The 17,385-nt window shown below is 44.8% G+C and overlaps 1 protein-coding gene across 9 annotated transcripts in view; it reads left to right on the forward strand.

The window, feature by feature from the left end:
• Positions 1 to 17,385, forward strand: part of wdr35 (WD repeat domain 35) — a 162,675-nt gene that overhangs the window by 77,952 nt on the left and 67,338 nt on the right. For all 9 annotated transcript variants that reach the window (XM_072498896.1, XM_072498898.1, XM_072498903.1 and 6 more), the window contains 3 exons: positions 4,938 to 5,047; positions 11,259 to 11,469; positions 14,811 to 14,891. In XM_072498896.1, the coding sequence (XP_072354997.1) occupies positions 4,938 to 5,047; positions 11,259 to 11,469; positions 14,811 to 14,891 (402 nt within the window). The remainder of the gene's footprint in view (positions 1 to 4,937; positions 5,048 to 11,258; positions 11,470 to 14,810; positions 14,892 to 17,385) is intronic.

Genomic DNA, 17,385 nt, shown 5'->3' on the forward strand with positions numbered 1-17,385 from the left:
TCTTATAAACCTCTATTAAGTCGCCTCTCATCTTCCTCCGCTCCAAAGAGAAAAGCCCTAGCTCCCTCAACCTTTCCTCATAAGACCTATCCTGCAAACCAGGCAGCATCCTGGTAAATCTCCTTTGCACCCTTTCCAATGCTTCCACATCCTTCCTATAATGAGGTGACCAGAACTGCACACAATACTCCAAATGTGGTCTCACCAGGGTCATATATAGTTGCAGCATAACCCCGCGGCTCTTAAACTCAAGCCCCCTGTTAATAAACGCTAACACACTATAAGCCTTCTTCACGGCTCTATCCACTTGAGTGGCAACCTTCAGAGATCTGTGGACATGAACCCCAAGATCTCTCTGTTCCTCCACATTCCTCAGAACCCTGCCGTTGACCCTGTAATCCGCATTCAAATTTTTTCTATCAAAATGAATCACCTCGCAATTATCAGAGTTAAACTCCATCTGCCATTTTTCGGCCCTGCTCTGCATCCTATCAATGCCTCTTTGCAGCCTACAACAGCCCTCCACCTCATCCACTACTCCACCATTCTTGGCGTCATCAGCAAATTTACTGACCCACCCTTCAGCCCCCTCCTCCAAGTCATTGGTAAAAATCGCAAATAGCAGAGGACCCAGCACTGATCCCTGTGGTACACCGCTGGTAACTGGTCTCCAGTCTGAAAATTTTCCATCCACCACCACCCTCTGTCTTCTATGTGATAGCCAGTTACTTATCCAATTGGCCAAATTTCCCTCTATCCCACACCTCCTTACTTTCTTCATGAGTCGACCATGGGGAACCTTATCAAACGCCTTACTAAAATCCATGTATATGACATCAATTGCTCTACCTTCATCAACACACTTAGTTATCTCCTCAAAGAATTCAATCAATTTGTGAGGCAAGACCTACCCTTCACGAATCCGTGTTGACTATCCCGGATTAAGCTGCATCTTTCCAAATGGTCATAAATCCTGTCCTTCAGGACCTTTTCCATTATCTTCCCGACCACTGAAGTAAGACTAACTGGCCTATACTTACCAGGATCATTCCTATTCCCTTTCTTGAACAGAGGAACAACATTCGCCACTCTCGAGTCCTCTGGCACTATTCCCGTGGACAGCGAGGACCCAAAGATCAAAGCCAAAGGCTCTGCAATCTCATCCCTTGCCTCCCAAAGAATTCTTGCCTAATCGCATCATAATTACCTCTTCCCCAATTATAAACCTTGCCCTGCCGTATGGCCCTATCCCTCTCCATTGCAATAGTGAAAGACACCGAATTGTGGTCACCATCTCCAAAGTGCTCTCCCACAAACAAATCTAACACTTGGCCCGGTTCATTACCCAGTACCAAATCCAATGTGGCCCCCCTCTTGTCGGCCTATCCACATATTGTATCAGGAAACCCTCCTACACACACTGTACAGAAACTGCCCATCCGAACTGTTCGACCTATAGAGGTTCCAATCAATATTTGGAAAGTTGAAGTCACCCATGACAACTACCCTGAGACCTCCACACCTATCCATAATCTATTTTGCAATTTCTTCCTCCACATCTCTATTACTATTTGGGGGCCTATAGAAAACTCCTAACAATGTGACCGCTCCTTTCCTATTTATAACTTCGGCCCATATTACCTCAGTAGGCAGATCCCCTTCAAACTGCCTTTCTGCAGCCGTTAAACTATCCTTGATTAACAATGCTACTCCTCCACCTCTTTTACCACCTTCCCTACACTTACTGAAACTTCCCTACTCTTACTGAAACATCTATACCCCGGAACTTTCAACAACCATTCCTGTCCCTGTTCTAACCATGGGTGGGATTCTCCCCTATCCGGCGGGGCGGGGGGTTCCGGTGTAATGGAGTGGCGGGAACCTAAAGGAAGTCTCCGCACCTTTAGGGGCCAAGCCCTCACCTTGAGGGGCGAGGCCCGCGCTGGAGTGGTTTGCTCTCCGCCGGCTGGCGGGAAAGGCCTTTGGCGCCACGCCAGCCGGGGCCGAAAGGTCTTCGCCGGGCGACGCATGCGCGGGAGTGTCAGCGGCTGCTGACGTAATCTCCGCACATGCGCAGGGGAGGGGGTCTCTTCCGCCTCTGCCATAGTGAAGACCATGGCGAAGGCGGAAGAAAAAGAGTGCCCCCACGGCACAGGCCCGCCCACGGATCGGTGGGCCTCGATCGCGGGCCAGGCCACCGTGGGGGCACCCCCCGGGCTCGATCGCCCCGCGCACCCCCCCAGGACCCCGGAGCCTGCCTGCACCGCCTTGTCCCGCCGTTCAAAAGGTGGTTTAATCCACGCTGGCGGGACAGGCATTCCAGCAACCGGGACTACGGCCCATCGTGGGCCGGAGAATCGGCGGGGGTGGGCCCGGCGCGGCGCGATTCCCGCCCCCGCCAACTCTCTGGTGGCGGAGACCTCCAGACAACCCTTGCCTCCGTAATGGCCACAAGATCGTAGTCCCAAGTACCAATCCATGCTCCAAGTTCACCTACCTTATTCCGGATGCTCCTTGCATTGAATAGACACACTTCAACCCACCTTTCTGTCTGCCGGTACACACCTGCGACCTTGATACCCTCCTCAGTACCTCACTACTCTCGACACTGGCTTCTGGACTACAGCTCAATTTCCCAGCCCCCTGACCAATTAGTTTAAACCCCCCCGAAGAGCTGTAGCAAATTTCCCTCCCAGGATATTGGTGCCCCTCTGGTTCAGGTGCAAACCATCCTGTCTGTGCAGGTCCCACGTTCCCCAGAATGTGCTCCAATTATCTATGTACCTGAAACCCTCCCTCCTACACCATCCCTGCAGCCACGTGTTTATCTGCACTCTCTCCCTGTTCCTCACCTCACTAGCACGTGGCACCGGCAACAAACCAGAGATGACAACATGGTTTGTTCTGGCTCTCAGCTTCCACCCTAGCTCCCTAAATTCCTGTTTTAAATCCCTGTCCCTTCTCTTACCTATGTCATTGGTACCGATGTGTACCACGACTTGTGACTGCTCCTCCTCCCCTTTAAGGATTCTGAAAACACGGTCCGAGACGTCACGGACCCTGGCACCTGGGAGGCAACATACCATCCGTGAGTCTCTTTCGCTGCCACAGAACCGTCTATCTGTCCCTCTATCGAGTCCCCAATAACTATTGCTCTCCTGCTCTCCCTCCTTCCCTTCTGAGCCACAGGGACGGACTCAGTGCTGGAGATCCATTCACCGTGGCTTACCCCTGGTAGGCCGTCCCCCTCAACAGTATCCAAAACGGTATACTTGTTACTGAGGGGAACAACCACAGAGGATCCCTGCACTGACTGCTTCCTCCCAGCCCCTCTCACCGTCACCCATCTATCTTGATTCTTTGGAGTAACTACATCCCTGAAGCAACTATCTATGACCACCTCTGCCTCCCGAATGATCTAAAGTTCATCCAGCTCCAGTTCCCTAACACGGTTTCTCAGGAGCTGGAGATGAGTGCACTTCCCACAGGTGAAATCAGCAGCGACACTGACTGCGTACCTCACCTCAAACATTCTGCAGGAGGAACATTGCACTGCCTTCCCTGCCATCCCCTCTAGATTAAAAAAAGAAAAAGAAAGAAAGAAAGCTGTAATTCACTCTACCCCTTAGGTTAAAGGAGGTGGAAGGGTGGGGGACACTACAAGTGTAGTGTCTAGGGTTTAGAAACTGCCCAACTTCAATACAGGTAAAAATAAAACACTTAACCAGCAACCACTGCGCCCCACACGAGAACAGTAATCAGCTGCTATGGACCTGCGCAAACAATTTAAATCTTTACTACTTACCCAGCAGTCACTCTGTCCTCACTCCGACCGGATTCAGCTGGAAACTCCCAACAGTAAGTTTTTAAAAAGATTTACTCCCCCTCTCAGCAAGCACTCACTCAGCAACCACTGCGCCCCGCACGATAACGCCTCAGGGAAAAGAAAAACTACTTACCAGTCACCAGCCAATCATTTACCTGCAGGCTGTGACGTCACGGTTCAACTTCTTTCTACTTCTACCTGCCCTCGAGTCTCCCTCTTGATCTTTACTCGGCTGGGATCCTTACAGTGATTGTCTATTTTTTTGGTTAAAGGAGGAGGTAGGGCGGGAAACACTGAAGAAGTGTTTCGGGTTTAAACGTCACTTGACAACAGCTCCTCCACAAACCACCTTCAAGATACGGTGACCGCAATGCACTGATGTAAATTGTCCCCGCAACAACCAATCAGCATCTCCGCTCTACTGCCCTCTGGTCAGCAATGTCTTGCATTAAAATGCTCGTCCTCGTTTTCATATCCCCTCATTGCCTTACTCCTCCCAACTGTGTAAATTCTCCATCCTCACATTCCTCTAATTCTAGCCTCCAGCTGATTATAATTGCTCCACAATGCTTTCATTTATCTAGGCCTCAAACTGTAATTCCCTCTCACAGCTCTCTAACTCTATCTCCCTCTCCTCCTTTAAGACACTTCAGAAAACTCACCTCTTTGGCCAATGTTTTGGTCTTCTGAACTGATTCCTTATGTGGTTCAGTGTCATACCTTGCTTTATAATGCTGCTGTGAAGTACCTTGGGGCATTACGTTTCGTTAAAGGCACTATATATGAATATACGTTGTAGTAAGTTGAACACAGTGCAGCTTAGTCCAACTCCAGCAATGTGTGAAGGATGCTTCATGTATGAAGACCAATGTAGATCCACCACAAGTCAGGAATCTCTGACTCCATTATTTTAAATTGTAGAAATAAGTCAGCAACCTTCAGTTCTCCAGCTTTTCTAGTTAAGGTGGGGAATGGCTGGTGCAAGGGTTTGTTTATGACTGAATTAATAATGCCAAAGCTGTTCGTAAATAAGAACATTGAAAAGTAAAAGGTTTTGAAACATTTTTGATCAATTGTGTGAAAAATTAGTTATTTAACTTGTATTTTCCAGGGACGTGAATCAGGGAAAATTCAGAAATATAGTTTACCAAATGTTAGTCTAATGCAGAAGTATCTATTCAATTACAGAAGTTATCAGCTATCACTGAACTGTAATTCCAGGTGAGTTATTTTCGTAAAGTAACAAAACATAAAATTCTGTTTTTTTAATATCCTTTTCTGTAACTAGACACTCATCATTTCCAAATTAGTTGTACATTACTGTATGTAAGGCTGCCACAGCGAATAGTGCAACCAATTTTATCCCAAATGACAGAAAGGGTAAATAGGCTCGGTCTCTTTTCTCTTTTTTTTATTCATCTATGGTTGTCGGCATTGCTGACAAGGACAACAGCTAATTCACATCTCTAATTGCCCTTGAGAAACCGATGGCGGGCCACCTTCTTGAACCATTGCAGTCCACGTGGTGTATGTACACCCACAGTGTTATTAGGGAAGAGTTGCAACATTGTGAGTCTGTGACAGTGAAGGAACAGTAATGATTGGAACTTGGAGGGGGACTTGCAGTGGTGGTGGTGATATGTGCCAACTGCCCTTGTTCTAGGTTGTAGAAGTTGTGCATTTGAAATGTGCTACTGAAGGAACTTTGGCAAGTTGTTGCAGTGTATCTTTGTAAATGGCACACACTGCTGGTGTAAGGGAGTGAACAAAGGACAAAGAACAAGAAAAAGTACAGCACCGGAACAGGCCCTTCGGCCTCCCAAGCCTGTACGACCATGCTGCCCGTCTAAACTAAAATCTTCTGCACTTCCGGGGTCCATATCCCTCTATTCCCATCCTATTCATGTATTTGTCAAAATGCCCCTTAAACGTCACTATCGTCCCTGCTTCAACCACCTCCTCCGGCAGCGAGTTCCAGGCACCCACTACCGTCTGTGTAAAAAAACTTGCCTCGTACATCTCCTCTAAACCTTGCCTCTCGCACCTTAAACCTATGCCCCTAGTAATTGACCCCTCTACCCTGGGAAAAAGCCTCTGACTATCCACTCTGTCTATGCACCTCATAATTGTGTAGACCTCTATCAGGTCGCCCCTCAACCTCCGTCGTTCCAGTGAGAACAAACCGAGTTTATTCAACCTCTCCTCATAGCTAACGCCCTCCATACCAGAATACATCCTGGTAAATCTCTTCTGCACCCTCTCTGAAGCCTCCCCATCCATCTGGTAGTGTGGCAACCAGAATTGAACACTATACTCCAAGTGTGGCCTAACTAAGGTTCTATACAGCTGCAACAAGACTTGCCAATTTTTATACTCAATGCCCCGGCCAATGAAGGCAAGCATGCCGTATGCCTTCTTGACTTCCTTCTCCACCCGTGTTGCCCCTTTCAGTGACCTGTGGACCTGTACACCTAGATCTCTCTGACTGTCAATACTCTTGAGGGTTCTACCATTCACTGTACATTCCCTACCTGCATTAGCCCTTCCAAAATGCATTACCTCACATTTGTCCGGATTAAACTCCATCTGCCATCTCTCCGCCCAAGTTTCCAGACAATCTAAATCCTGCTGTATCCTCTGACAGTATTCATCGCTATCCGCAATTCCACCAACATTTGTGTCGTCTGCAAACTTACTAATCAGACCAGTTATATTTTCCTCCAAATCATTTATATATACTACGAACAGCAAAGGTCCCAGCACTGATCCCTGCGGAACACCACTAGTCACAGCCCTCCAATCAGAAAAGCACCCTTCCATCCTAGCCAGTTCTGTATCCATCTTGCCAGCTCACCCATGATCCTGTGTGACTTCACCTTTTGTACCAGTTTGCCATGAGGTACCTTGTCAAAGGCCTGACTGAAGTCCATATAGACAACATCCACTGCCCTACCTGCATCAATCATCTTTGTGACCTCCTCGAAAAACTCTATCAAGTTAGTGAGACATGACCTCCCCTTCACAAAACCGTGCTGCCTATCGTTAATATGTCCATTTGCTTCCAAATGGGAGTAAATCCTGTCTCGAAGAATTCTCTCCGGTAATTTCCCTACCACTGACGTAAGGCTCACCGGCCTGTAGTTCCCTGGATTATCCTTGCTACCCTTCTGAAACAAAGGAACAACATTGGCTATTCTCTAGTCCTCAGGGACATCACCTGAAGACAGTGAGGATCCAAAAAGTTCTGTCAAGGCCTCAGCAATGTCCTCTCTCGCCTCCTTCAGTATTCTGGGGTAGATCCCATTAGGCCCTGGGGACTTATCTACCTTAATATTTTCCAAGAGCCTAACACCTCGTCTTTTTGGATCTCAATGTGACCCAGGCTGTCTACACGCCCTTCTCCAGACTCAACATCCACCAATTCCTTCTCTTTGCTGAATACTGATGCAAAGTATTCATTTAGTACCTCGCCCATTTCCTCTGGCTCCACACATAGATTCCCTCGTCTATCCGTCAGTGGCTACCCTCTCCCTGGCTACCCTCTTGCTTTTTATGCACGTGTAAAAAGCTTAAGGTAAATGCTTAAGGTGATGGAAGGAGTGCCTATCAAGGGGCTCATTTGTTCTTGATGCTGTTGAGCTTCTTGACTGTTGTTGGAGCTGGATTCATCTTGGCAAATTAAGAATATTTCATTACACTCCTGATTTGTGCCTCATAGATAGTGGTCAGGTTTGGGGAGTCAGGCGATGAGTTACTCTCTGCAGAACTCCTAACCTCTGACCTACTCTTAAAGCCACAATTCTACCCCCAACCCCAGAATGTTGATTGTGTGGGATTCAATGATGGTACTGCCATTGAACAGGAAGAGGAGGTGGTTGGATTCTCTGGTGTTGGATATGGTCATTGCTGCCCCTTGTGTGATGTGAATGTTGCTTTCCATTTATCAGCCCAAGCTTGAACATTGTCCAGGTCTTACTGCATGCAGGTACAGACTGCCTCATTATCTAAGTTGTGAATGGAATTGAACACTGAATTTGTCAGTGAACATCCTCATTTCTTATCTTATGTTTTAGGGAAGGTCATTGATGAAACAGTTGAAGATGTTTAGGCCTAGGAAGCAAAGATGAGGCATGAATGGCTGTACAGCAGCCATCTGATTGCAGCATGAATTGATAAAGAAAGAAACAAGCTGCAAAAAAGATATTAAGAAAAACCACATGGAACAAGTAGGAGGCAGAGGTTATGATCTAAAATTGAATGAACTCAATATTGAATCCAGAAGGCTGGAAAGTGCCGAGATGAGCTTGGGCTAAGCTTCATTGGAACATAGTAGTCGGCCATGGAGAGAAAGGTCAGAGTGGGAGCAAGGTGTAGAATTCAAATGACAGGTGACCACAAGCTTGGGGTTATCCTTGCGGAATGAATGGTTATGCTGTCTTGTTTCTCTCTTTATCCCTTCTTGTTGCATTCAAATGGCTGCTGTATACATGCCTCATCTTTGTCTCTTTATGCCTTTACCTATCACCGGTCTCTTTGGCTTTTGCATCATGAGAAAGTTTGTTAGTTACTCTCCTGCCTATCACCTTATCACAGAGCTTAATTATTTTCTTCCTGCTTCCTCCCCCCTTCTACTCTCATATTTATATAATTTCTCAGTTCTTATGAAAGGTCATCAGCTCAAAATGTTAACTCTGTTTATCTCTACAGATAATGACTGACCAGCCGAGTATTTCAAACGTTTTTGTATTTAATTCATTTAAGTGAACTTGTTACAGACGCCTGGTCAGCTCTCAACAATGGCTATGATCCTGAACCAGACGTGTAACATTGTTAAGTTTTAAGACTGTGCAGAAAGATCAATTCATTCCAGGAGTGATACTATATGAAATAGGGCTTGGTTATTTTATAAACAAACTTTATTAAAAGAAAAGAGAACAATATTTAAACTTGTTCTTCAGTTCTAACCCTAAAATATTACATGCAGTTTCTTAACCTTAACACGTTAGTTCCAGTTTGATAACACGTGCAATAAACGTACAGCTCTCAATCCACTTATATAGCCAGGCAAAGATGATACTCGCATTTACGAAGCAATTCTCTGCTGCAGGTCAAGTTCCTTTAGAACACCTTTCTCTCTCTCTCTCGCTCTCTCGCTCTCTCTCTCTCTCTTGCTCTGGCCCCCCCCCCCCCCAATTTTCCATTGACAAACAAATAGGTCATCAGGCTCTGTGATGGGTTGTGGCTGGTCAAACAAGGTTGTCCCAAATGACAATGGAGAGTAGATCATCCTAGCTGAACCGGGACATCCTGGGTGGGATTCTCCACTCCCACGCCGAAGTGGCCGCGCCGTCGTGAACGCCGTCGAGGATCACGACGGCGCGGAACGGCCCCGGTCCCGACCGATTCATTGTCCCTGACAATGGGCCAGTATCGGGGCCGCGTCATCTACACGCGCCAGGCCTTGTCGCCCGCGTAAAAGCGGCGCTGCATAGATGACGCGGCCGGCACCGCATAACGGACGTCATGCGTGGTTGCCGCCCTCTCTGAGTCCGCCCCGCAAGAAGATGGGGGACGGATCTTGTGGGGCCGCGGACGGAAGGAGGTCCTCTTTCAGAGAGGACGGCCCGACGATCGATGGGCACCGATCGCGGGCCACCCCACATTCCAGGTGAAGCCCGGTGCAGGATCCCCCCTCGCCCCCTCACAGGCCGCTCCCCCAGCGTTCACGCACCGCCCACGACTGCAGCGACCAGGTGTGGACGGCGCCGGGGGGATCCCGCCGTTTTGGCCTGGCTGCTCGGCCCATCCGGGCCTCAGAATAGCGGGGGTGCCGGAGAATCGCCATTTTGGGTGTCTCCGGCAATTCTCCGGCCCGCGAAATGCGACCGGGCTGTTCCCGCCGCTTGGGAGAATTGCGGGAGGGTGTCGGACCGGCGCCCCCGGAAATTTTGGCGGCCCAGGCGATTCTCCCAACCGGCGTGGGAGTGAAGAATCGCGCCCCCTTTGTCTTTCCATTAACAAGGTTAAGTCTGAATGGGACAGTGCAGTGGGCATAGACCTCTAACTCTGCTGCTCGCAGTCTTTTTAACCACTAAATGTCCTGTTCCATCTTGGGCCCCATTTCTGCACCCAGGTTCCTAATATCACACTTGATTGGATATAATGACAATCTTATGCTTGCTGTAGAAATACCTAGTGATAATCATTGCTTTTAATGGAGACTGCTTATGGCCATTATTGGAATTAAAATAATTATATGAGCAGATAATGGTGGTAATCTTCAACCAGCAGCATATATGGGGAGAGAAACTGAATAAACATTTTTGGTCGACCATTTAAACAAGTACAGTGGCAGGAAAAGGACAGAGAGGGGAAAGAACAAAATGGAAGGTCAGATAGGGTGGAAGGAAAAGTAAATGACAAAAGGTGCAAAAGCAAAATGCTGTGCTGGAAATCTAAAATAAGAATAGACGATGCTGGAAATATTCAGGTCTGAATTTTTTATTTTTGGATTAACGTTTCAGGTTGATGCCCTTTTGTCAGGTCTGAAGATGATGGTGCAAGTTGACTATGTCTAATAGTTTGATGGGAGATTATTGACCTGAAGCATTGGGCCGGGCTTTTTCTGCTATGGAGGTGGGTTGCTCAAACTGGAAGATTTCCTGACTCAACAAACTCACCTCCGGTAGAAAGACGATTGGAGACAGCTACAAGGCCTGTAGAGTTCCGAGGCTGGCTTGTAAAAAGGTTCTTCTTCGGTTCTCTGAGGCTTTCACCCAGTTGTTGGATTAGGTATTTTGGCCCATTAGCCCTTACCCCTCAAACCCCTTTGCCACTCCCCATGCCACCTCTATTGCTTGATATCAAGTTAGTGCCAACTCATGCCCCCACAAACTCAATGACACTTATAGCCCTCATGCCAACTTTTGACAGGCCACCCACTACCCTTGGCCCTCACACCCTCTGTGCCATCTCACCCGATATCCACCCTGCGCAGACTTCAGGGTCATGTTGAGATGAAATACAATAAAGTTCTAAAAATATGATTAAGCCTTCACTATTGTAAAAATAATTCCCATTCATGAAAGTTGATTTAATTATTTAATTCTCAAGGGGTCAATATCTAAGTAAAACAAACTTCTATTTGTCACCCTACATCAAAGACAGCTAATCCTTTATCTCAGCCTCCACTGAGATAATTATAGCTTTTGGAAATTGGCGGCCTCTGTTTCTAATTCCATAGATGTTGCATAAGCTGCTGAGTATTTCCATCACCGTCTGCTTTTATTTTAGATTTACCCCATTTGCAGTATTTGCTTCTGCACACTCAATATCTGTAAATAGAATCACAAGATATTTACACAGGTGATGTAGAAAAATTGAACGATATTGAATGGAAGTACTAACAATGTAACTTCTTCTATTTGTCTAGCCGCCTTGCTATCATTGATATTGCAGGTGTTCTGACCTTTTTTGACCTTGAGACAAGAATAACGGACAGTACAGGGCAGCAAGTGTTGGGCGAACAGCTGAAATTTGAGCGTAAAGATGTCTGGGATATGAAGTGGGCAAATGACAATCCAGATTTGTTTGCCATGATGGAGAAGACGAGAATGTATGTTTTTAGAAACTTGGATCCTGAGGTGAGATTTGTATATTTCCTGAATTAAAACTAACACGGCATTTCAAGAAATAAAAACAAAATGTTGGAAACATTCATCAGGTCAGGCATCAATGGAGACGAAGAAAATGATTGTTTGGGGTGTAAACTCTGTGTTAAAACTGAATGATTACAGATGAACAACATTTGAAAAGGGACACAAAGAAATTTGAATAGTTGAGGAGATGGGGAATGTGGCAGATAAAAATCAAAGTATGAAAGACTTGTTAACAAAAAGCAGGCAGCAGCATCCTGGGAGGAGCAAAGTTGGATTGACACTTTGGGTTCAGACCTATCCACTTAAACAGCAATCCCTCCCCTCCCTCCATCCCCAACAACCCCACCTTCAGAAACGCCAACACGCACAATTCCACACCACAGGACCTACTGCTTCAGGAACTATGGGAGCCGAGATTTAAAATGAATAGACAGACCAGAGGTTTGTAAACTTCCTAAAGCTGTTCCACAAGCCTGCATTAAACTTTGAGAAAGTTGTAGATAGCAAATACATATCTGTCAGATTTAGTATTATTATGGGCCAGGGTTTCGAGAACACCAAAGTATATCATGGAGTTCACCTGACCCACAACTTTAAATAGATTTTGGTTATGGGGAGCACAAGGGCCCATTTTACAGGTGTGATGCAACAGAGAGCTAAAGTATGTTTAAAACAAAACAATGTTTATTCTATGAATCCAGTTAACATTTTATAAATACACAGTAAACATCTTATCAACTACAATCACTGATACTTTCCCAAGTACAATATTCTATATGTAACCCTTAATAATTTCCCAAACAACATCCATAAGTTAAATCCTTTTTAAAATAAAGACAGCAGGTTTAAATGCTCTACAGAAACAGATATTACATTGAAATCATCAATGATCTGGAGACATTCCTAGGGAGAGAGATCATTATACAGCTGCTTGCTTTGAATGCAGCTATCCACCTCTGAAAACCACACTGCGCCTGCCAGCTCAAAAACGAAAGTGAAAGACAGACAGCCCAGCACCACCCACACACTGACAGCACTGCAGTTATTTGATAAACATCTATTTCTTAAAGGTACATCCACCTGACAGTATGGGGGAACAGAATATTAAAATGGTGTGTGATATGGAGCTTGGGGTCATATTGGTGGAGGGAACAAAAATATTTGCCAAACAACAGTTGCCCAATAGAGGAGGCAGCACTGGGAGTAGCAAATGCTGTATGTTTGGAAGAATGCAAATTGCTATCTTACTTGGAAAAAGTAAGGTACGGATTCTCCCTTCAGGAGTCTAAATGCTTCCGCAAGCGAAGATTTGGGACTGGCACTTGGAAAGAAAATTATTTCCAAATCAGGTTATCCGTGCCATTCAATGGAATGCTGGGATCCATTCTGTAACTGTGAGGGGCGAGACCATATCTCCTGGACAGGTCCCACACCTCTGAGATTGGAGCGCCATTTTTAAAGGGTGCTTTGATCTCCATTAGGTGCTGCAGCCCTGTCCACCCACCCCGGATCGCAGACAGTGCACCACCCTACCCTGATCGCTGGCAAGACCCAATCAACACCCTCAGACCCCTTCACTCCCCAGACCCTCACTTTAGGTCCCTCTTCAAGCCCCAACCCTTGGCAGTGCCAACCGGCCACCTTGCAGTCCAAGGGGGTAAGTGTCCTCCCAACAATTGCTGCCAGAGACCGAGGGTGGGGGTCTTTCATGGGAGGTGGGGGTCGGGGGTCATGTGCTGGACTGGAGCGGCTCAGTTCAGGGCTCTTCCCTGGGATGGGGCTCCTATGGCTGCTCTCCCTATCTGCAGCCTTTAAAACCCATTTAAACAGTCACTCAGTATGTAAACGTTTTCCCAATATTAAAGTGAAAATGTTCTTGTCTGCACAGCTAAATCCTTTAAACAGTAAGTCAGTATGTACAAAATAACATTTTCTCATAATGGAATGAAAGGGCAGCATGGTGGCGCAGTGGTTAGCATTGCTGCCTCACGGCACCGAGGGCCTGAGTTTGATTCCGGCCCCGGGTCACTGTCTGTGTTTGCACATTCTCCCCTTGTCTGCGTGGGTCTCACCCACACAACCCAAAGATGTGCAGGGTAGGTGGGTTGGCCACGCTAAATTGCCCCTTAATTGGATTTTTTAAAAAAATAATTCTAAAATAAATAAATAATGCAGTGAAAGTGATCCCACCTGTACCTCAAAACCCTTTAAACATTGTCAGCATGCCACGTCTAAAGGTCTGTGAGATGAAGGTGAAAGTTATACCTTTAAAGTGATGGAAACCTTTGAAGTGATTGTCACACTTCATTGCCTTTTGAAGTATTGAAGGCACTGTGTATCGTTAGGAGACTAAATGTTTTGAACTGGATTGTTTACATTGAAATCGGCACCCCTTTACCTGCTAATGGCATTGTGATTGACAGTTCGCTGTCGAAGCAAACAATCAGATTGTTTATTTTTATAGCTCTGCAGGGATTCATTATTAAGTTTGGGTAGCAGCTGCTTCTCTAACCGCAATTTTTTAATGAGTCAGCCTCTTTGTTCTTGAGTGCTTTGTAGAAAGTGAAGGGGCAGCTCCCACAGTTGTACTTTTCTTCAGAACAAAATGGCTGACTCATGAAAAAAATCTTAGCGGCGGGAAACGCATAATCCCAGCCAGTATTTTGGGCCCTGATCAGTGGTGTGAGGGTATGAATTGGCAGGTATTGTATGCCCTTCACTTAAATGGGAATTGGCCAAGGGAAAAGAGGTTAAGTGGTAGGTTGGTGAAAGAATTAATTGGGGTGTCACAGAAGGAATGGCAATTTTAGCTAGTTTATTGAAACTTCAATCCTGATTTTTAACCTGCAATGCGAATCAGGTGGTGACCTGTTTGCCGGGTAAATCCTCTTCTGCCATCTTCTAATTGGCTCACCTGTTGCATGTACTAGCTATTGAGGACCCTGCTACTGCTCCTCTTGTTCCACCGATGTCAAATCAAACTGGCAGTAATGACATCGATAACACTGCAAAGAATTCTCATAAGGAAGTAATCTGACAGTGTTGCTGCCAGCCGGGTAGCTTAAAATCGCAAATGACATTTTGAAAACTGGTTTATTTGGAAAGTCTGATGTACATTTTAGTTTTATGATATTTACCACAGTGGTGCTTTTTAGGTATAAATTTGCATTGATATATTTGGGTGTATTTTGGGAGTTCATGCTTCTATTCATTTGTAATCGAGATGATGCTGAATACTGTTGTAAGTTATATTTTGAAGCCAATATTGTGCTACAGTAGTTTTTTTGGTACTTTCAATGCTGAAATTTTCTATAATTTTTTTATAGGAACCAATTCAAACATCCGGGTATATATGCAATTTTGAAAATTTGGAAATCAAGTCTGTACTTTTGGATGAAATTTTGAAGGTAATTTTTGATACAATGTTTATCTTGTGTAAGAAATAAATCATGGAAGACTATTTGCCCAGTGAATTTTGGCAAAGACCATTAATGGTGCATTTTAATGTTTTAATTGATTTAAAAAATATTTATCCATAAAGAATCTATGTGTTATTCTGTAGCTCATCTATGTCACTGGTCCAGTTATTTTTGAATACTTGCCCCAGTATTCAGGAAGAACCGCGGAGGTTGTGAGTGAGTGTGGTAAAATGTATAAAATGTCAGCAATCAGAGCTATGTGGGGATGTCGGAGCCCAGCGACTGGGAGGGAAGAAAAGAGAGATTGGGGTTCAGGATTGGGGCTTGGTTGTCTGGTGCGGGCCGGTTTGTTGATTGCAGTGAGAAGGGGGCAGGATTAGCAGAAGGCAGGCTAAAGGCTTCCTTGATGGACCAGTGGAGCACTCCTGCTTGCTTCTTCTAGTCCACAAAGGCATACTTTCAAAAACATTAAGTTGCTGGAGACACGTTCTTGCCTCTTATTTCACTATTTCTGATTTCTCGCTCCCTCTGTTCTTGATTAGAGGCGCTACATTCACAATTTTCAATTTACTGGCAGCTTTCCACAATCTAGGGAATTTTTAATGATCACAAATAATGCATCTATTATCTCTGCAGTCATTTCTTTTTAAGACCCTCGGAAATAAGCCATCAGATCCTGTGGACTTGTCAACATTTAGTTTGAATAATTTTCCCAGAACCTTTTCTCTTGTGTAATTGTTTTAAGTTCCACTCTCCCTTTTGCCTCTTGATTTTTGCAAATGCTTGGTGTGTTTTTCTCTTCTATAATGCTGCCATGTTCCCCATTATTAATTCCCCATTCTCACTCTCTGCGATTGCTCTTTTCTTTTTTAAATATTTGTAGAATCTCTTATTTTCTGTTCTTATATTTCTAGCTAGCTTTCGCTCGTACTCTAATTCGTCCCTCATTTATTTAGCCATTCTTTGCTGATTTCTAAAATCTTTCCTACCACTAATCTTTGTAGTATTGTATGCGTTTTCTTTCAATTTGAAACTATCCTTAACTTCCTTAGTTAATCAGGGATGGTACATCCTTCTCATAGAGTCTTTCTTTCTAAATGTAACATATCTTTGCCGAGAGTTATGGAACAGCTCACAACATTTTTGCCACTGGTTCTCTGTTGCCCTATTTTTTAACCTATTTTCCTAGTTCACTTTAGCAGGATAATAAGGAAAATCGATGAAGGTAGCATGCTTTTTTTAAAAATAAATGTTTTTTATTGTGTTTTTGAACAAAGTATATTTACCATTATGTACACAGAATAAGAAATATAAATATATACACATATATAGAAGAGAAGGGCTCACCCAAACATACCAAGAAAAAAAGTAATAATAAAAAATAAAATAGAATAACTGGTAGGGTATTGTGCACCAGCACAACAGCAACAACTCTGTACAACTGGCAAAATTATTTACAACACACAAGTAGACAACTGTTTGTGGGTGGTGGGGGCGGGGGGAGACTGGGGAGATAAATATGCATTTGGGTGCCGGAGAAACAATTACAGTGGGCAATACTCGAATGGGTTTGGTGTTGGTGTTGTCAGGAGGTAGCATGCTTGATGTATTTGGATTTTGAAAGGCTTTTGATGGACTTTCGCACAACAGACTGGTCAAAAATCAAAAGCTCTTGGGATCCAAAGTGGCAGGTTGGATCCGAAATTGTCTCAGTAGTAGTAAGTAATAGGAATGGTTGATGGGTATTTGTGTGACTGATAGGCTTTTTCCAGTGGGGTTTTGTAAGGCTCAGTATAGGGTCCCTTGTTGTTTGTGATTTGCATCAGTGATTTAAACTTAATTGTAAAGAAATTAGCAGATGATACAAAAATTGGCCATGTGGTTGAGAGTGCGGAAGAAAGCTGTAGACTGAAGGAAGATATTTATTGACTAGTCAGTTGGGTAGAAAAGTAGCAAATGTAATTTAGTCCGTAGAAGTGTGAGACAATGTAATTCGAAAGAACAAACTGCATAAGGGAATACACTATAAATGGTTGAATTCTTGAGAACTGTGGAGTAACAGAGGGACCTTGGAGTGCATGTCCAGAGATCTCTGAAGATATCAGGACAGATAGCTAAGGTGGTCAAGAAGACAAATGGAGTACTTTCTTTTCTTGGCCAAAGATTATGTTAGAACTGTTTAGAACACCAATCAGACCACAACTAGAACACTGTGTACAGTTCTGGTCACTGGAAGGATGTGATCTCACTCGAGAGGAAACAGCGAAGATTTATGAGGATTTGCCAAGAATGGAGAATTTTAGCTGTGAGGAAAGATTGAATAGGCTACAGTCGTTTTCTTTGGAACATAGGAGGGCAGGTTTGACTGATGTGTATAAAATTACAAGGTGCTTGGATAGAGTGCATAGAAAAGTCTTGTTTCTGTTAGCAAAAAGCAGCAGGGCACAGATTTAAAAGAACTGATAGCGTTGAGTAGTAATTT

The sequence above is a fragment of the Scyliorhinus torazame genome, chromosome 4, assembly GCF_047496885.1.
Source record: "Scyliorhinus torazame isolate Kashiwa2021f chromosome 4, sScyTor2.1, whole genome shotgun sequence".
NCBI classification, from domain to species: domain Eukaryota; kingdom Metazoa; phylum Chordata; class Chondrichthyes; order Carcharhiniformes; family Scyliorhinidae; genus Scyliorhinus; species Scyliorhinus torazame.